This window comes from Corticium candelabrum, chromosome 11 (assembly GCF_963422355.1).
Source record: "Corticium candelabrum chromosome 11, ooCorCand1.1, whole genome shotgun sequence".
NCBI classification, from domain to species: Eukaryota; Metazoa; Porifera; class Homoscleromorpha; order Homosclerophorida; family Plakinidae; genus Corticium; species Corticium candelabrum.
Genome location: NC_085095.1, coordinates 7,124,585 through 7,146,611, shown reverse-complemented (window position 1 = coordinate 7,146,611; position 22,027 = coordinate 7,124,585). Strand labels below are relative to the sequence as shown.

The following is a 22,027-nucleotide window of genomic DNA, read 5'->3' as shown; positions in this document are numbered from 1 at the left end:
ATCATGTTTGCAGACATACATACATACAGACAGACAGGCACATAAACAGACAGACGGATAGACAGACAGAGACATAAACAGTCAGACACATAGACGGACAGACAGACAGACAGAGACATACACAGACATACACATAGACAGACACACAAACAGACAGACAGACAAACAGACGGACAGATAGACAGACAGACAGACGGATAGACAGACAAACAGACAGACACATAAACAGACATACACATAGACAGACAGATGCACAGAAAACAGACAGATGGACGGACTGATCGACAGACAGACAGACAGAAGGACAGACAGACAGACAGACAACTTGTTTTATTCTCTTCCAAACTGTAAATGTAACAATCGCAAAAATGAAAGCATCTTAAGCATTAACAAAAACTACTGAAATGTCTGAAGTCATAGCTATTATCCTAATGAACATAGTGCTGAATATCTACATTAAAGCAAAAATCATCTATCTTACCTACATGCAATCTACTTATCTTCTTTAATATAACTCTAGCATTACATCTCTCAATAATTATAGAAATCTGTCTACGTCATTTTGTTCTGAAGTCGGCTTCGGTACTTCTTCGTTCTGAATCTTTTGATTTTTTCGAGAGTGAGTTCAGGAAGTTATCAGCCTCTTCACCCCAGAACCCAAAGTGTCCAAAGGCTAGAGGAACTAAGTTAGGTGTAGTGCCATCCTGAACAGACAGAGCTTTGTATTTGCTTTTCTTTCTCATCTCACGCCTCTCAGCTGCATAGTCTGCCTCTTTAGATGCTCTATTTAGGATGTCTTTGCTCCAAGGGTGAGCCATCCTCACGTCCAACTCTGTGCTCGATTCATCGTACATCTAAATATCGGGGCGATTCTCAGATTCTGTATATTGTTCTCTTGGCTCCTTGCGATGGTGCAGTTGGAGCTCGTTCAACAACTGCACCATCCTGACACGATAGAATCGTGTGCCAGACTGGCCCTCCCCAAACTTGCAGGTGAGAAGACGATACCCAGTTCCATCCAGTTCTACTCCACATTCACATTTGTTTATGCATGACTTAAAAGGCATTGACAGAACGAGCCTCAGAAAGGACGGTAGACGGAAATCCTTTGCTATAAGTGCGTACGTATCTGAGGATGGTAAAGCCTCTAACCAAGCCCCAGACCCCCTACCTTGAGCAGAACGTAGTCTTGCAGCATCCTTTCTGTGAGGTACAGAAGACAGACAATGAGCTGCACTCAAGAGGCCAATTTCTGAGCTTAGATTGTGCTGAAGCTTACCCTTTGTAGCTGAAAGGGTTGACAATTATTGAGGCCTCGATGTTTCAGATCATCTCCTAATCTAACTGGAGGCAAGGACTTGACAGCTGAATGAATGTCGAAGTCAAGTGAAGAGGATGGATGTGGAATTGTTTTCCACCAGATCTTGAATGCGTTGTGAAAGTGAGGAAAAGCGATTAGGCAAATCTCTGACAGATTGAGCACATGAAGAGACGTATGCCAAGCATTTACTCTTGTTGACTTCGTATAAGCCAAGCACACCCAATTTGATGTTTAATGAGGCTTGATTCCAGGTGAAATCATCAGTAAGTGTAAGCCCAATATCTGGACAACGGTAGACTGGGTCATGGCATCATGTAGTTAGCAGCATATTCAAAAGAATAAGGAGACACGCATCTAGCTAAGTAGTTCATCTGAGTCACATGGCAAAATCTGAGCAAGAGAGTTGCACTCTGAGGGCACCTCAACTTTACGAGCTCTGAGCAAAGAGCGTGACCTGAATTAGTGATCTTGGAGCATCTAGTTTGCACAAACTGGTGGCAGCCGATGAAAATCCGTAGAATCTCTGTGCCATGTGAGACCACAGGAACAGAACCAAAAGATTGTACAATCTGATGTATTGAACAACTCGCACTTTTCTCGTTGACTATTAAACCGACATCTTTGAGTGATGACTGAAGGTCAGATATGAATGGTTGCATAACTCACCAACAACAAAGAGATCATCTAGGTAGGCGAGGACGGTCAGGTTGTTATGGTTTTTCTGTAGAGACTCCGAAATGGGTTGCAAAGCAGCAGAAAGAGGAAAGGGCCGAGGGGGTCTCCCTGGTATACTCCTTCTTCTGACTTAATGGACGGATAGACAGACAGACACATAGATAGAGAGACAGACACATAGACAGACAGACAGACAGACACATTAACAGACAGACAGACAGACAGACAGACACATAAACAGACACACATACACAGACAGACACACAGACAGACGGACGGATAGACAGACAGACAGACAGAAGGACAGACAGACAGACACATGTACAGACAGACAGACACATAGATAGAGAGACAGACACAGACAGACAGACACATAAACAGACAGACACATAGACAGACAGACACACAGACAGACAGAAGGACAGACAGGCAGACACATGTACAGACAGACAGACACATGTACAGACAGACAGACACATGTACAGACAGACAGACACATGTACAGACAGACAGACAAACAGACAGACATCTCTGAAAACCATGCTACGTGGGTTGTATTCAATTACTGTAGTTTTGCCTTTTTACTTATAACGTTTTGCATGTGGTCATGCCTAACCGTGACACATTGGCAACTGTTTCTCATTGCATTTTGGTGTATTTCCTGTTGAAGAATCGTTGCAATAGTGACATAGCTCTGTGAATTTTCATACAGTACATATAGCAAATAAGTGTTTATATGCCAGTGCTGTTGTCGCTGCTGACTGTGTTGGCAGTGAGCATGTATGCTGTATGCTGATATATTTAAATTGCTATTGTTTTTGTTCGTTATTCTGTTCCAAAGTACATTTCACCAAAGTTAGCCGGACACACTTCGTCTATTTCCGATGTGAGGACATGCACACGTGGATATAGTGACTGTAGAGCCTCCAATCCTATAAGAAAGAACCAACTGTACACACACGCGCACACACGCACACACACACACACACACACACACACACACACACACACACACACACACACACACACCAATCAACATCACAACTCCACGAAATTCTCTACCTTGTGGGGTGGCAAAGAGAGATAAAACCAGAATATTTTCTTCAGGCACGAAATAGTCTTTTGTTATCACTTCGAGTGCATTGCTAAACGTCGAGCCACTGTCTATAAGGAGAAAGACAGAATAACTCAATGTTCATGTAGGCAACAAGAAGAGAGTAAGTACTGAGTATCGGGTGCATGAGATAGACTCGTCGCTCGTGAATGTCGGCCGGAAACTTGGCATAGAAAGTCTAATGCAAAAGTTGACATCAACACGTTGCAATAGAAACTGGCACTTGTAAACGGTGGTAACACCGAACGATTTTATGTGATTATTATTACTTGTGTCAATTGTCTAACTTTGTCGGTGTGTATGAGTATCTTTCCGATGCGTATCGACCTGCAGCATTCGAGTAGTGCCTTTTCCATCGCCTCGCCTACACAGCAAGTAGACAACAAACGAATACCAAACAAATACCAGTATCAAACACGAGCATGTCATCACAACAAAACGGCTCTTACCACTTCGCATGATGCTGACCCCACAGTTCTTTGATGGAAATTTGGCTCCTTTGTATTCGACACCTTGATTGACATACATAAGGTAGTTAATTAAGTTTGTGTCGGAAAATGTTGATTGAACGATCGTGCTGTTGGGTTACCGAGGGGCGTGGTCACGGTTTCTGGTAGCAGTGATGGCATCAAGACATTAAGACCTTCTTCTATTACGAGACGAATCTGTTGGAGAGAAATATTGAGAATTTGATTGATTGAGTTGAGATGCGAATGAGTAGGTATGGTATGTAGTAGTGACTAAGATGTGGCATTTAATGCAGATGGAGACGAAAAATTTGAAGTCTGGAATTTGATGTTGTGTGTAGTTGTGTCTATCTACACATGTATGATGCAAAACAGTATATAGTGTACTGTACACAAGTATGATGTATACATGTACTGTACTAGGTATATACACATGTATGATGTATACACATACTGTACTACGCACATCCACATGTATGGTACACGTACTAGTGTATACACTGTGTACCGTATGTATAATGAGTACATGTATATATCCATGATGACATGTACTTTATGATGCAGAGTTTCTTTGCTAACATAAACAGTTAGAATCTAGTTATTGAGATAAATTATTCAAAGTGATCTCTTTGTGGCAACAGAGATGTTAATGTAATATATAATTAATTATAATAAATAATAATTTAAACCAATGTTTACATATACTCAATCAGTCACACAGCCCCAACCATTTCTACATGTCCTGTGACACACACACACACACACACACACACACACACACACACACACACACACACACACACACACACACAGTGACACACACACACACACACACACACACACACACACACACACACACACACAGTGACACACACACACACACAGTGACACACACACACACACACACACACACACACACACACACACACACACACACACACACACAGTGACACACACACACACACACACACACACACACACACACACACACACACACACACACACAACTCGTTGGTCAAACTCCAAACTCATACCACGTCCATTATTAATTATTAATTAATTAACTCATCAAGACATAAACCACTGCGTATAAAATATACCCACAGTGGGCGTGGTCGCCATACTACCATTCCCATTCATCCATCCACCCACTTCTTGTAGTCTCTACATCAACCATTATAACACACAGACTACTTGCTCTTACCAAACGATCGCTGTAGAAAACGAAATCACTGCGACTCGTCTCCCTGCATTCGAGCAGACGATTGGAAACGTAAACTCGACCATGTGACCGGAAGTGTGTGTGTACGTGTGTGTGCTGTTGTCATACCTGTCTCTCAGAATTGTGTGCAGCTCCTTGATCTGGTCGTTGAGTGGCAGAACTCTCACGTTGCTGGAATTAACCGACGCCAGAACGACACGAGTAGACAGCGTCGTGCAATGAAGCCGCAAATGTTTGATATCAATTAGTCACTTAGCTCCGATTAATTAATTAATTTCCGGACGTGTTTGTAAAGCTTGTGCACAACAAAAGACGACTGTTTGTTTGTTTGTTTATTTTTTTGCTGTCAAGTTGTTTATTTGCTTGTTTGTCTGTCTATCTTTTTATATTATTAATTAATAATATATAATCCTAACCCTAACAGAGCCACACTCAAAAATGCATGCAAACAGACAAACAAAATATATTATTGCTAACTTATTTATTTATTTTATTTATTAGAGTTAATCTTTATATTTTTACGCACTCAAAATTTGCTGCAAACTAATAATAACAACATATTAACAATAAACAGACGAACAACTATAAGTTACAAAACTAAAATTTTAATATTAGTGTCAAGTAGTCAAAATTGGTCAAAATATTTAACTAGTTAATAAAAAGTATTCTTATTGTATTAGTCACACCGGACTAAAGTATTTTATTGCCGAGCGTAGTTTTATAATAAAAAATTATTTTTAGCTTTTAACATTAAAATAATTAAAATTAATTAATTAAATTTCATATTAATCAAATTTTAAATATAAATTACTTTATATTATCCATGTGCATGTGTATGCATTTTAATTACTCTAAAATGCCACTTTAATATTTAATTAATTAATTAAAATTTAGTTAATCGTATTATCTGCAGTCACGTGCACTCCAATTTTAGCCTTGCTATCCCAGACCACTGATATCTGTTGCTGTAGAAACCATGGGATCAGCATGCACTTCGCAGAGTTCGGGTAAGACGAGAGAAAAGCACGCAAAATCAATATTCTAACACTGCTATTTTAGCCAACGTATTGCAAGGCGATTCCACGTCGTTCAAGATGGTCCTCGTCGGTCAGCAAGTCGTCGTTTTCTCAATTTTAGCGAATTCTCGCTTATCTCGACGCGATTCGTTTTTTAGGAGACGCCGAAGTTGGCAAGACGGCCGTCTTTATGAGATACACGAAGAACCAGTTTGATTACAGTTACCAGCCGACGGTTTCTGTTTGTATTGGGAATGTGGTCAAGAAAGTTAATGTCCCGGATGATGGTATTGTGTCTGTCGCTGTGTGGGATCTGCCGGGGAGGGAAGAGGTCGATCTGAGGAGATCATATTATAAGGATATTGATGCAGCCATTGGTAATCAGAGATGTTTGTCTATGCAGACATAGAGACAAGACAAACTGATAATCGATAATTAATTAGTATGTTTGTATTCATTATCGTAAGTGCAGTCATGAGTGCAGACAAACAGGCAGAAAAGCAGATAGACAGACGGACAGACAGAAAGACAGACAGAAAGACAGACAGACAGAAACAGATGGACAAACAGACAGTCAGTTCATCTGCCCCACAAGTGTGAGCTTAGGAACCGCTACACACATTCGAACAATTGGCCTAACATTCTAGTTTATGACTTGAAGACAGGATCTAACGTTGAGTTAGACGTGACACTAACTCACCCATGGGCATTAGACATCTTACCTCGTGCAGCTACAACTGGGGGAAGCGCGGCAATGAGAAGGGAGTAAATCAAGGAAAACAAGTACGCCCAGGAACGACTACCCGGTGGATATTCTCCAACAGTCGTGCCTCTTGTATTTGAACATTTCGGCCATTGAGGGAGAAAGTATCTGAGTACTTGAGGGTCCTCTCTGCTTTGTGGAGGGATGACAATGGACGATCTAACATTACTGAGTTCAAAACACACTGGAGGCGACGATTTTTGATCAAGCTGCAGCAATGCAATTCAAGTGTGATCTCTAGGAAGATGGCAGTAATTTCGGCTGGACAAAAATCTTGCAGTGTTTTTGACGAATATCAATTTGTTTTAGACTAAGTGGTTAAATGTAGTCTGACCCCTGTGGGGTCATCTGTTGTAGCCTTAAGTGTTTGTTGTTGATTTAGAGGAACTTTACTTAAAGACTAGTTTTTAAGCTCTTGATGGAAATTTCTTTGGATTTGAAAAATATATGTATTTGATAGACAGACAAACAGACAGATGGACAAACAGACAGACATACAAATGGACAGACAGACAGACAGAAACAGATGGACAGACAGACAGACAGACAGAAACAGATGGATAAACAGACAGATAGACAGACAGAAACCGATGGACAAACAGACAGACAGACAGACAGACAGTTGACTGAAAGCTGGGTAGTAGCATAAATTTTAGCTGCTATGTGTACACATGTATGTTCATGTAGCTTGCGAACTTTACTTTTTTGCCTTTTGCTGATATGTATTATAGTTTGATGTTTGAAATATATGTATTGACAGACAAACAGACAGACAGACAGACAGATGACAGACAAACAGAAGCAGATGGCAAACAGACAGAGACAAACTGCTTCTTGTACTATGTCCAACACCAATGTCTTTGTTCCTAGTGGTTGTTGACGTTAGTGACACTGATAGCATTAACTCAGCTTCAATGTGGAAACAAGACATTCTCAGCAACTGTGACACCAGACTTTTTGAGTCCAATCTTACAAGCACTCATACTCACTCATTTAGCATTCCAATTCTGTTGCTAGGCAATAAACTAGATCAATTAAACTACAACGTGGAGTCGGAAGAAATCCCGAAGGAAGTCTTGTTGTTGGAGAAACTTGTGGATGAGCAAGGGTTTGCAGGGGGAGCGGTCGTGTCTGCAAGGGATGGAGATGGCAGTGTTCATGATGCAGTACAAACGTTAATCAGACATTTACTGGAGATGAGAAAGTCTAGACAAGGAATGAATATGCAAATAGAGAAAAGAGTGAGCATGAACAGAGTTGTGTTTCGAAGTGAGTTGTATAAACGCAAGAAACGACTTCCAGTCAGTCATGTTCCACAGGTGAGATGTTGCTTTAGCTTTTTTGTACATCAATTTTTAGTTGGTAAAACAACAAAGATTTAAGATATTGAAAGATACATCTTTTCAATATAGTAATGTAAATGTATTGAGATATCCATTCTTGCAATACAATAGTCTAACTGTATTGAGAGATGCATCCCTCCAAATTATACAATAGTCAGTATTTAACTACTACTATTGTGAGATGCATCCTTCCAATACAATAGTCTCGTGTACTGTAAGATGCATCCCTCCAATACAATAGTTTGAGATGCATCCCTCTAATACAGTACTTTTAGTGTATTATGAGATGCATCTCTCCAATACAATAGTGTAGTGTATTGTGAGATGCATTCTTCCAATACAATAGTCTAGTGTATTATGAGATGCATCCCTTCGATACAATAGTGCAGTGTATTGTGAGATGCATCCTTCCAATACAATAGTGTAGTGTATTGTGAGATGCATTCTTCCAATACAATAGCATGATGAAGAACAAAGCTTTCTCGAACCAACCAGTGAGGCACGGATCCGTACGCATTTGCAAAGTCCAACCAGCAAACAGACAGACAGCGACGATTCCTTCTAGCATCTTCCATGAGAGACCACAATTTAATCAGAACATTTCTCTTTCATTCTAAATGCTGTCTCGGAGTCATTACCAACGAATGCCAATCTTCTGCTGTGGAAGAAGAGAACAAATGATGGATGTCCACTCTGCCATAAACGACAGACTCTTCTACACGTTCTAAATAATTGTTCTGTTCTCCTTAAGAGAGGCTGTTATAATACCCGGCACGACGCTGTTCTCAAGATAATCTACGACACCATCTCTCAGAATACGTCCACCAGTAATTACAACGTTTTCGCTGATCTTGCCTGCAGCACTGTTCCATTTCCAACAGACATCGTTGTGACCGCCAAAAGACCTGACGTCATTCTATGGAACGACGTGGTACAGAGAATTTACCTAGTAGAACTTACTGTCTGTCATGAGTCCAACTTCGATGCAGCTGACGAAAGAAAAACTGCAAGATATTACGACCTAGTGCAGTCTCTGTCAGAAAAGAGATATCTCGTAAAGCAATTTAACCTTCTCGTTGGATCGAGAGGTTTTATTCATAATGCCAATTTGAATTCTTTGTGCACGGAACTACGTATACCAGCTAGGACAAAGGAGAACATGTGTCTTCAGATTATCAAGACTGTCATGGAAGAGTCATTTAAAATCTGGATCAAGAGGAACAGTTCATAGCCTTGTTACTGTGTTTAATTAATGGTTAACTTAGTCTTCTCTTTTACTTTAGTCTTGCTGTGCTAGCCAACTTCGTTGTAGCTAGTCTAGAGCTCTTAGCTGCTGTCCCATATGTCGCCACGGGATTGTTAACCGTGTTGGACAGGGGTTGCTAGCTGCTCCCCATTTGTTTATTTATTTCAATAAATGGGTTTGACCGTGTATTGTGAGATGCATCCCTCCAATACAATAGTGTAGTATATTGTGAGATGCATCCTTCCAATACAGTAGTCTTGTGTACTGTAAGATGCATCCCTCCAATACAATGGTTTGAGATGCATCCCTCTAATACAGTACTTTTAGTGTATTGTGAGATGCATCCCTCCAATACAATAATGTAGTGTATTGTGAGATGCATTCTTCCAATACAATAGTCTAGTGTATTGTGAGATGCATCCCTTCGATACAATAGTCTAAAAGACTTTGCTGCAGAAAATGGATAATTGTCCTGTTAGTTGCCGATGGAAACTAAAATTATACCAAAATGGAATCTTCCCAAGATTGTCGTGGTACTTGTCTCTTCTTTCACCAAGCTGGCTGTAATCTGAATTAGATCGAATTGTTACATCTTACCTCAAGAAGTGGTATAAACTTTGTTGCTCAGCCTGTACTACCATCTTCTACCTCCTCCCACAAAATGCTAGTCTTGGCTTACCCCGTTTGACAACGTCCTCCATCTCCCTCCAGTCTTCAAATCTGCTCGCCTCTTATCCTCACATGACAACTGCGTCCGCTCTTTGGCCACCAAACAAGCTTATAATAATTTGTATGGCAACAGATTTTCTGCTATTAGAGAAGCAGCAAAGTCACTATCTGAGGTACCAGATGCTTCTGCTGCGAAATTGAGTGACATCACCAAAACACTAATAAAGGAGGAACATCAAACAGTTTCTTGCCAGAACTCAAAATCTACATGTCCAGGGCTCCATCTTCTGTCTGGAAAACTGTGCATCTGATGTCTGAGCAAATATTGTCTCTGATACCCTCCCTTCAAATGCTAATCTCGTCCTGTGGAGTAAACGTTCTTGTGATAAATGTCCTCTATGTCATCAATGTCAAACCTTTTCATGTTCTCAATAATTGCCCAGTCCTCTTACAATGTCATCATTACAATCAACGTCACGACTCTGTTCTCAGTCTGCTCTATAATGCGGCTATTAACCATCTACCACATCAATTCAACATCTTTGCCGACTTAAAAGGGCGTGAAGCAAAATTTCCATCTGACATCATTTGTACTGCACAAAGGCCTGACATGTTGATTTGGAATAATTATACACTCAAATTTTATGTTATAGAACTAACAATCTCTTTTAAAACTTTGACGCAAACAAGACAATCTGAATGGTATACGGACTTTATCATGACCATCCAGTCAAAAGGCTTTACCTGTAACCAACTCAACATTCATATTGGATCTAGAGGCTATATTGATGCACCGAGTTTTCTTCCCTTTCTTGATGTTATCTCTATTTCTCCACGTCATCAACATCAACTGATGTCAACCATCATAAAAGTGACCATTGAAGAATCTTTAAAATATGGCTAGCCAGAAACAATCTTTAGTTCTGTTTATTGTAGTCTAGCTATTTTAGTCATACCTTACTTGTTAGAGCTTTGACTATTTCTTTTTTGGTGCCGCATTTTTGTTAAGTGCGATGGTCAGATAGTAGTGAGTTGCTCCTCATTTATCAAATACATGATTTCAAACATGTATTGTGAGATGCATTCCTCCAATACAATCATATAGTGTTACACGTTGTACTAGCTTACTATTATTGGTGCCACATTATTGTTTGTGCATTGGCCTAGTACATGCTAGTTGCTCTCTGTTTGTCTCTATAAATGGGTCTGAAGATAAGACAAAATATTGCAAGAATTTATGTTGGCAAATTGGCGGTGTTATGAGATGCCGTCTGTATAGAATTCACCAATGTTTTTTGCTTAAGACAACAAGAGGTCATCAACTACATGTGCCAGGTATCGTAGCAACGTACAGGTACGATACCAGACAAAAATCAGACTTTTTGTTGTACCTATTCTATCCAGCAGCGAGTATAGTAGACAGTCACTGAGTGATTCCGAATGTGACAATAGAGAAGGAAGCTTAGGAAAACCGTTCACAGAAGAAATACAATTGGTATCTTTTTGTCAATATTTTGTCTTATATGGTAGTCTAACATATTAAGAGATGCATCCCTTCAATCCAGTGTACTATATAGTAAGTAGTCTGTGAGCAGTGTATTATAGTCAAAGCATCTATTTTATCACAACAATGCCTACAAACATCACCAGCCGATTTCAGACTATAGTGGAGGGGATGTCTTGTAATTCACTTGAACAAAGTTCAGCAACAATTAATAAGCAAAGAACATCCAGAACCAAACAGTAGTATTAATGCACATCACTTGGTTACTTGAATGTCTAGATAGCAGTGTGTGTGTGTGTGTGTGTGTGTGTGTGTGTGTGTGTGTGTGTGTGTGTGTGTGTGTGCGGGAGTGGCTTAGGTTGTGTTGTGTTGTATTGTGTTGCTTTTCTTGAGTCTTTCATTTAGTGTACTTGTATGTAGTGTTGACAATTCTAGAATATAAACAATTGAGAGATGCATCCCTGCAATACAATATTGAGAGATTGATATAGTTCATTGAAAGTTGACAACTATAGACATTCGACAACTAGACCAATGTCTAACTTAGTTGGTGTGACATACGTTAACTGAATGTTATTTGTTTTTAGAGTACTACCTTGTGTTATGTGTCTAAAATATTGCTGTTTGTTGCTTTAGTTTGATCAGCTGTTTGAGCAAAGTGAGCAAGGAATTACTGACATCGAATGGGCTGTGTCCAAGTTCAACTCGGCTCTCAGCCGCTTCAGAAAGCAATGTGCTGTGGCTGACATTGGACTAGGAGGTCAACCTACTTTGGAAGATTGTATTACTGCCTTGAAGAAAGCAATTGGTGATCAGCATATGAAGGTTATGTATTAGTCAGCTACATGAAATTGGACTTTATATCAAAATGTACTGACAGACAGACAGACCAACGAATGGACAGAATGGTAGATGGCCAGACAGACAGACAGACAGATGAATGGACAGAATGGTAGATGGACAGACAAATAATAGACAGACAGGCAGACACCAAGAGAAACACTGCGGTATTTGACTTTGGTTACACTTGTGGACGTACATTGTATGACATAAACATGGACGGACACGTGAACAATCATGTAACTAAATGCATCAACACATGCATTGACAAACAGATCAACAAAAATCCAAGCCAGACAAGTAGCCACCAGACTCTAACGATAATCATAATTTTGTGTTTCAGTTGGATCAAGAGGTATTGTTTCCCCAACTCATCGTTTCCAGTCAAATCGAAAAAGAAGTTGTACTACAAGTGTGGACAGCTATTGAAATATATCAAAATGAAGTAAACACCTAAACCACAGGAGCTCACATCGAGCATATTTGACTGTTTGTTTTCCAGGTTGTAAGCACAGCTGAACGTGTTCTCAGTGTATGTCCCATAGCTGAAAGCCTTTTATGTGGACTATATGAGGAGCTTGTGAAGCTACAGGATCAAAGCTGGGATCTATGCACGGCTGCTGGACTTACAAAGAAGGCAACGAGGGAAGCTGTTTTTGTAATAAAAGCAAACGTGGATGAAATAAAGCAAACGAGGAATACGGCTACAAAGGGTGTACAGGCTGTAGAGCGATCGACTCAGAAAGTACAGGCAGCAATGATGTGGTAGTCATTGGTCTTGCGAATGAAGTGAGATGTATAGTGTAGAGTAGATAAGACCATACAGAATGAATGTACAGATAGATGTAGGATATATCTATATGTCTTGTTTCATGGTCGTAGTTTGGCTGCAGAAGTGGGAGTACATAATACACCAAACGGACAATGACGTCACAAACTCGTTACGTGGTCTTTTTGGCCTGTATGCACGCCTTGGAATAAATACAATATATTGCGACTTCAATTGACATGACAAGAGAAAGGCTCACTTCAATCGCCAATTACAATGCTGCAATGCTAAATAACTTAAAGTCATTCTTCTTGAGCTAACTCGAGTTGGAGCTGGAAAAGTAAATGAACATTTACAATAAAGACTGCCAGAGCAATTTGCACTAAGCATCGGTTCGAACAAACGGCTTTACTAGGTGTCATTATTGCCGTTGACAGGCGCAGAACACAAACCACGACGTGTAGGGATGTGAGTTTGCGTGACGAGCGCACTACAAGTCGTCGTTTGTGTACAGTGTAGTCTTTGGTAGACAGCAGATATGCATGAGATGTCTTCAGCTGTAATTGGGAAGGTATGCATTATGAAACTGAACACTAATGCTGGTCCTAGGACCAACCGTAATATATTGAGAAGAGACGTGCCATCCCAGACCTGATTTTGAATCGGCGCTACACGGGTCTGGGAGGCCGAGGCTACTTTGCCACCCAGTACTCTAGCCACTAGCTGGTACTGGAGGCTTTGCTTGTACACTGTAGTTTTTAAGTGTAGTCCTCATTTTGTTTTACACGAGTCTCAATTTTAGCTTAGTTTAGTTGATGAACACTACTAGTAGCTAGACAGTACGTAGTACCCTGCATTGCAAAATGTATCATAGATAAAAGATCTAATATATGTGATTGACAGACAGACAGACAGACAGACAGACTCATCACAGAAAAACCAAGAGACAGATGCACACTGATGTCAGAGGGATCGAACGTTGATTTAGATGTAGCCTTCACTCATCTGTCGAGTGCTGGAGCCTTATCAAAATCTGCAGAATAAGATATCGATGGATTTGCAGGTTCAATAAGGAAGGAGCGAAGGAGGATGCTAAGCCAGCCCTGTCCAGTGAAGGTATACCACTAGCCCAACACTCGAGTTCATCCCGTCTTTGAACATTTTGGAGATGGGACAGAAAGCAGAAAGATACCCCAATACTGTTGTGTCCATAGCAAGGAACTGTGAACAGCGAAGGGAAAACAACTACTCTGAGTTCGTCTGTTACTGGAGGAAACGATCGAATGTCTGCATGTCTAGTCGTGCAGAAAGCTAATGCCTTAGCTAGTGCCGGAGACTCCCAGTAATACTTGGAAATTTTAGAATATAACAGAAAATCGAGCTCGAGAATGGGGTCATGGGTAAAGACTGGATGTACAATGTAGTGTGAACCTGAAGTCGTTACATTCATGGCCATGCAATGTCTAATCTGTAGGTGGTTTAAGTAATTTCAAGTTTGAGAGAGGCAGACGGATTCTATTTGTATCACAAGTCTAAAATTGCAACGTCAAAGTTGATTATATCAATCAATCAAGCCTAGGAAAAAACAAAAATGAATAGATAGAAAAACAGACAAACAAACAAGCGGATAAACAGACAAATAAACACACAAATAAACGGACATGTACGGAACAAACAGATACATATAGCATATCTGCAGCGCAGTATTGTACACTCCAAAGGAGATATCATTTAGTACTGATGACGTCATGACGTCATGCTAACTAGCACGTGACTTGTGTTGCGACCCTTCCCCTCGAGTTCACGAGTCACATGATTACTAAGCATGGCGTTTCCTCCCGTTGCGGCGGTCAGTCGGCGAACTAGTCAGATGGAAGAGTTTTCGCCGAAGGTTAACAAGCAAAAGAGACTGGAATTGGATCTTCTAGATGCAAAGTTGTTTGCATTTCCTGAAGAAATATGTGAGACGAGCGGACTGGAGGTATTGAAACTTTGTACAGACGACATACACTCTATACCCGAAGGCATTGCCAAACTGAGGAAACTAGAAGAAATTCATTTGCATACAAGTGATTACCACAATTCCAGAACTTCCTACTTCTCACCGCGGCTTACACCCATTGGTCTCCAGGAGGTCCCTACTGTTGTTTCTCTTCTTCCATGTCTTAAGGTTTTGTCTGTGTGTGGCAACCGTCGCAATCCATTGCTGTTTGATGAGCTAATGTCATGTCAACTGCCCAGTACTCTTGTGGAAGTGGAAATGGTGGCATGTGGTTTGACACAAGCAACTTTGTCTATGATCTGCAACAATGTGAAACTGTGCAAAGTGAATCTAGCACGCAACAATCTGCAGTCCTTCAAATATTGCAACACAGAGATGATAAGAGAGGCAACACTCTTGAATGATCTAGAAGAGCTGGATTTGTCATGGAACAGAAATCTTGAGACATTCTTATGTACAGGTCTTACCAAGTTGAAAAAGTTAAAATTGAGGAAGTGTAACATACAGCAGCTGCCAGCTGAATGGAATGATCTTCATGATCTAGAAGAGCTGGATTTGTCACGGAACGAAAATCTTCAGCCATTCTCATGTACAGGTCTTACCAAGTTGAAAAAGTTAAATTTGAGTAAGTGTAACATACAGCAGCTCCCAGCTGAATGGAATGATCTTCATGATCTAGAAGAGCTGGATTTGTCACGGAACGAAAATCTTCAGCCATTCTCATGTACAGGTCTTACCAAGTTGAAAAAGTTAAATTTGCGTTGGTGTAACATACAGCAGCTGCCAGCTGAATGGAATGATCTTCATGATCTAGAAGAGCTGGATTTGTCATGGAACGAAAATCTTCAGACATTCCCATGTACAGGTCTTACCAAGTTGAAAAAGTTAAAATTGATTAGCTGTAACATACAGCAGCTGCCAGCTGAATTGAATGATCTTCATGATCTAGAAGAGCTGCATTTGTCATTGAACAAAAATCTTCAGACATTCTCATGTACAGGTCTTACCAAGTTGAAAAAGTTAACTTTGATTAGTTGTAACATACAGCAGCTGCCAGCTGAATTGAATGATCTTCATGATCTAGAAGAGCTGCATTTGTCATTGAACAAAAATCTTCAGACATTCTCATGTACAGGTCTTACCAAGTTGAAAAAGTTAACTTTGATTAGTTGTAACATACAGCAGCTGCCAGCTGAATGGAATGATCTTCATGATCTAGAAGAGCTGGATTTGTCACGGAACGAAAATCTTCAGCCATTCTCATGTACAGGTCTTACCAAGTTGAAAAAGTTAAAATTGATTAGCTGTAACATACAGCAGCTGCCAGCTGAATGGAATGATCTTCATGATCTAGAAGAGCTGGATTTGTCATGGAACGAAAATCTTCAGACATTCCCATGTACAGGTCTTACCAAGTTGAAAAAGTTAAAATTGATTAGCTGTAACATACAGCAGCTGCCAGCTGAATGGAATGATCTTCATGATCTAGAAGAGCTGCATTTGTCATTGAACAAAAATCTTCAGACATTCTCATGTACAGGTCTTACCAAGTTGAAAAAGTTAACTTTGATTAGTTGTAACATACAGCAGCTGCCAGCTGAATTGAATGATCTTCATGATCTAGAAGAGCTGGATTTGTCACGGAACGAAAATCTTCAGCCATTCTCATGTACAGGTCTTACCAAGTTGAAAAAGTTAAAATTGATTAGCTGTAACATACAGCAGCTGCCAGCTGAATGGAATGATCTTCATGATCTAGAAGAGCTGCATTTGTCATTGAACAAAAATCTTCAGACATTCTCATGTACAGGTCTTACCAAGTTGAAAAAGTTAACTTTGATTAGTTGTAACATACAGCAGCTGCCAGCTGAATTGAATGATCTTCATGATCTAGAAGAGCTGGATTTGTCAGGGAACGAAAATCTTCAGCCATTCTCATGTACAGGTCTTACCAAGTTGAAAAAGTTAAAATTGATTAGCTGTAACATACAGCAGCTGCCAGCTGAGTGGAATGATCTTCATGATCTAGAAGAGCTGGATTTGTCAGGGAACGAAAATCTTCAGCCATTCTCATGTACAGGTCTTACCAAGTTGAAAAAGTTAAAATTGATTAGCTGTAACATACAGCAGCTGCCAGCTGAGTGGAATGATCTTCATGATCTAGAAGAGCTGGATTTGTCATGGAACGAAAATCTTCAGCCATTCTCATGTACAGGTCTTACCAAGTTGAAAAAGTTAAATTTGATTAGCTGTAACATACAGCAGCTGCCAGCTGAATGGAATTATCTTCACAATCTAGAAGAGCTGGATTTGTCATGGAACAAAAATCTTCAGCCATTCTCATGTACAGGTCTTACCAAGTTGAAAAAGTTAAATTTGATTAGCTGTAACATACAGCAGCTGCCAGCTGAATGGAATGATCTTCATGATCTAGAAGAGCTGGATTTGTCAGGGAACGAAAATCTTCAGACATTCTCATGTACAGGTCTTGCCAAGTTGAAAAAGTTAAATTTGCGTTGTTGTAACATACAGCAGGTGCCAGCTGAGTGGAATGATCTTCATGATCTAGAAGAGCTGGATTTGTCAGGGAACGAAAATCTTCAGCCATTCTCATGTACAGGTCTTACCAAGTTGAAAAATTTAACTTTGATTAGTTGTAACATACAGCAGCTGCCAGCTGAATGGAATGATCTTCATGATCTAGAAGAGCTGGATTTGTCATGGAACAAAAATCTTCAGCCATTCTCATGTACAGGCCTTACCAAGTTGAAAAAGTTAAATTTGATTAGCTGTAACATACAGCAGCTGCCAGCTGAGTGGAATGATCTTCATGATCTAGAAGAGCTGGATTTGTCAGGGAACGAAAATCTTCAGCCATTCTCATGTACAGGTCTTACCAAGTTGAAAAAGTTAAAATTGATTAGCTGTAACATACAGCAGCTGCCAGCTGAGTGGAATGATCTTCATGATCTAGAAGAGCTGGATTTGTCATGGAACGAAAATCTTCAGCCATTCTCATGTACAGGTCTTACCAAGTTGAAAAATTTAACTTTGATTAGTTGTAACATACAGCAGCTGCCAGCTGAATTGAATGATCTTCATGATCTAGAAGAGCTGGATTTGTCATGGAACGAAAATCTTCAGCCATTCTCATGTACAGGCCTTACCAAGTTGAAAAAGTTAAATTTGATTAGCTGTAACATACAGCAGCTGCCAGCTGAGTGGAATGATCTTCATGATCTAGAAGAGCTGGATTTGTCACGGAACGAAAATCTTCAGCCATTCTCATGTACAGGTCTTACCAAGTTGAAAAAGTTAAATTTGATTAGCTGTAACATACAGCAGCTGCCAGCTGAGTGGAATGATCTTCATGATCTAGAAGAGCTGGATTTGTCAGGGAACGAAAATCTTCAGCCATTCTCATGTACAGGTCTTACCAAGTTGAAAAAGTTAAAATTGATTAGCTGTAACATACAGCAGCTGCCAGCTGAATGGAATGATCTTCATGATCTAGAAGAGCTGGATTTGTCATGGAACGAAAATCTTCAGACATTCCCATGTACAGGTCTTACCAAGTTGAAAAAGTTAAAATTGATTAGCTGTAACATACAGCAGCTGCCAGCTGAATGGAATGATCTTCATGATCTAGAAGAGCTGCATTTGTCATTGAACAAAAATCTTCAGACATTCTCATGTACAGGTCTTACCAAGTTGAAAAAGTTAACTTTGATTAGTTGTAACATACAGCAGCTGCCAGCTGAATGGAATGATCTTCATGATCTAGAAGAGCTGGATTTGTCAGGGAACGAAAATCTTCAGCCATTCTCATGTACAGGTCTTACCAAGTTGAAAAAGTTATATTTGATTAGCTGTAACATACAGCAGCTGCCAGCTCAGTGGAATGATCTTCATGATCTAGAAGAGCTGGATTTGTCAGGGAACGAAAATCTTCAGCCATTCTCATGTACAGGTCTTACCAAGTTGAAAAAGTTAACTTTGATTAGTTGTAACATACAGCAGCTGCCAGCTGAATGGAATGATCTTCATGATCTAGAAGAGCTGGATTTGTCACGGAACGAAAATCTTCAGCCATTCTCATGTACAGGTCTTACCAAGTTGAAAAAGTTAAAATTGATTAGCTGTAACATACAGCAGCTGCCAGCTGAATGGAATGATCTTCATGATCTAGAAGAGCTGGATTTGTCATGGAACGAAAATCTTCAGACATTCCCATGTACAGGTCTTACCAAGTTGAAAAAGTTAAAATTGATTAGCTGTAACATACAGCAGCTGCCAGCTGAATGGAATGATCTTCATGATCTAGAAGAGCTGCATTTGTCATTGAACAAAAATCTTCAGACATTCTCATGTACAGGTCTTACCAAGTTGAAAAAGTTAACTTTGATTAGTTGTAACATACAGCAGCTGCCAGCTGAATGGAATGATCTTCATGATCTAGAAGAGCTGGATTTGTCACGGAACGAAAATCTTCAACCATTCTCATGTACAGGTCTTACCAAGTTGAAAAAGTTAAAATTGATTAGCTGTAACATACAGCAGCTGCCAGCTGAATGGAATGATCTTCATGATCTAGAAGAGCTGGATTTGTCATGGAACGAAAATCTTCAGACATTCCCATGTACAGGTCTTACCAAGTTGAAAAAGTTAAAATTGATTAGCTGTAACATACAGCAGCTGCCAGCTGAATGGAATGATCTTCATGATCTAGAAGAGCTGGATTTGTCATTGAACAAAAATCTTCAGACATTCTCATGTACAGGTCTTACCAAGTTGAAAAAGTTAACTTTGATTAGTTGTAACATACAGCAGCTGCCAGCTGAATGGAATGATCTTCATGATCTAGAAGAGCTGGATTTGTCACGGAACGAAAATCTTCAGCCATTCTCATGTACAGGTCTTACCAAGTTGAAAAAGTTAAAATTGATTAGCTGTAACATACAGCAGCTGCCAGCTGAGTGGAATGATCTTCATGATCTAGAAGAGCTGGATTTGTCACGGAACGAAAATCTTCAGCCATTCTCATGTACAGGTCTTACCAAGTTGAAAAAGTTAAAATTGAGGAGGTGTAACATACAGCAGCTGCCAGCTGAGTGGAATGATCTTCATGATCTAGAAGAGCTGGATTTGTCATGGAACGAAAATCTTCAGCCATTCTCATGTACAGGTCTTACCAAGTTGAAAAAGTTAAATTTGATTAGCTGTAACATACAGCAGCTGCCAGCTGAATGGAATTATCTTCACAATCTAGAAGAGCTGGATTTGTCAGGGAACAAAAATCTTCAGCCATTCTCATGTACAGGTCTTACCAAGTTGAAAAAGTTAAATTTGATTAGCTGTAACATACAGCAGCTGCCGGCTGAATGGAATGATCTTCATGATCTAGAAGAGCTGGATTTGTCATCGAACGAAAACCTTCAGACATTCTCATGTACAGGTCTTACCAAGTTGAAAAAGTTAAAATTGATTAGCTGTAACATACAGCAGCTGCCAGCTGAATGGAATGATCTTCATGATCTAGAAGAGCTGGATTTGTCAGAGAACGAAAATCTTCAGCCATTCTCATGTACAGGTCTTACCAAGTTGAAAAAGTTAAATTTGATTAGCTGTAACATACAGCAGCTGCCAGCTGAATGGAATGATCTTCATGATCTAGAAGAGCTGGATTTGTCATGGAACGAAAATCTTCAGCCATTCTCATGTGCAGGTCTTACCAAGTTGAAAAAGTTAAATTTGCGTTGGTGTAACATACAGCAGCTGCCAGCTGAATGGAATGATCTTCATGATCTAGAAGAGCTGGATTTGTCAGAGAACGAAAATCTTCAGACATTCTCATGTACAGGTCTTACCAAGTTGAAAAAGTTAAAATTGAAGTGCTGTAACATACAGCAGCTGCCAGCTGAATGGAATGATCTTCATGATCTAGAAGAGCTGGATTTGTCAGAGAACGAAAATCTTCAGCCATTCTCATGTACAGGTCTTACCAAGTTGAAAAAGTTAAATTTGATTAGCTGTAACATACAGCAGCTGCCAGCTGAATGGAATGATCTTCATGATCTAGAAGAGCTGGATTTGTCAGGGAACGAAAATCTTCAGACATTCTCATGTACAGGTCTTGCCAAGTTGAAAAAGTTAAATTTGCGTTGTTGTAACATACAGCAGCTGCCAGCTGAATGGAATGATCTTCATGATCTAGAAGAGCTGGATTTGCCACGGAACAAAAATCTTCAGACATTCTCATGTACAGGTCTTACCAAGTTGAAAAAGTTAAATTTGATTAGCTGTAACATACAGCAGCTGCCAGCTGAATGGAATGATCTTCATGATCTAGAAGAGCTGGATTTGTCACGGAACAAAAATCTTCAGACATTCTCATGTACAGGTCTTACCAAGTTGAAAAAGTTAAATTTGATTAGCTGTAACATACAGCAGCTGCCAGCTGAATGGAATGATCTTCATGATCTAGAAGAGCTGGATTTGTCACGGAACAAAAATCTTCAGACATTCTCATGTACAGGTCTTACCAAGTTGAAAAAGTTAAATTTGATTAGCTGTAACATACAGCAGCTGCCAGCTGAATGGAATGATCTTCATGATCTAGAAGAGCTGGATTTGTCATGGAACGAAAATCTTCAGACATTCTCATGTACAGGTCTTGCCAAGTTGAAAAAGTTAAATTTGCGTTGTTGTAACATACAGCAGCTGCCAGCTGAATGGAATGATCTTCATGATCTAGAAGAGCTGAATTTGTCAGGGAACAAAAATCTTCAGCCATTCTCATGTACAGGTCTTACCAAGTTGAAAAAGTTAAATTTGATTAGCTGTAACATACAGCAGCTGCCAGCTGAATGGAATGATCTTCATGATCTAGAAGAGCTGAATTTGTCAGGGAACAAAAATCTTCAGCCATTCTCATGTACAGGTCTTACCAAGTTGAAAAAGTTAAATTTGAGTGAGTGTAACATACAGCAGCTGCCAGCTGAATTGAATGATCTTCATGATCTAGAAGACCTGGATTTGTCATGGAACGAAAATCTTCAGCCATTCTCATGTACAGG

General features: G+C 39.9%; 3 protein-coding genes across 3 annotated transcripts; 2 read left to right on the top strand and 1 right to left on the bottom strand.

Moving 5' to 3' along the window:
- Window positions 1–2,637: 2,637 nt before the first annotated feature.
- Window positions 2,638–5,044, bottom strand: LOC134187250 (uracil phosphoribosyltransferase homolog; the record flags this gene model as incomplete). The annotated part of the gene is made up of 8 exons (XM_062655368.1): window positions 2,638–2,928; window positions 3,059–3,160; window positions 3,222–3,288; window positions 3,380–3,474; window positions 3,560–3,622; window positions 3,700–3,775; window positions 4,782–4,824; window positions 4,908–5,044. Coding segments are annotated over 8 exons (690 nt in total), but the record flags the coding sequence as incomplete, so codon positions are not given.
- A 730-nt stretch (window positions 5,045–5,774) lies between these two features.
- LOC134186773 (uncharacterized) lies at window positions 5,775–13,117 on the top strand. Its single transcript, XM_062654828.1, has 7 exons — window positions 5,775–5,806; window positions 5,859–5,906; window positions 5,974–6,192; window positions 7,449–7,897; window positions 11,977–12,165; window positions 12,524–12,625; window positions 12,683–13,117. Exons 1-7 carry the CDS (start codon window positions 5,776–5,778, stop codon window positions 12,947–12,949), a joined length of 1,305 nt encoding a protein of 434 aa, XP_062510812.1. The 5' UTR covers window position 5,775; the 3' UTR covers window positions 12,950–13,117.
- A 1,640-nt stretch (window positions 13,118–14,757) lies between these two features.
- LOC134187249 (malignant fibrous histiocytoma-amplified sequence 1 homolog) lies at window positions 14,758–15,355 on the top strand. Its single transcript, XM_062655367.1, has 2 exons — window positions 14,758–15,222; window positions 15,303–15,355. The coding sequence occupies exons 1-2, from the start codon at window positions 14,775–14,777 to the stop codon at window positions 15,353–15,355; spliced, it is 501 nt and encodes a 166-aa protein (XP_062511351.1). The 5' UTR covers window positions 14,758–14,774.
- The last annotated feature ends 6,672 nt before the right edge of the window (window positions 15,356–22,027 follow it).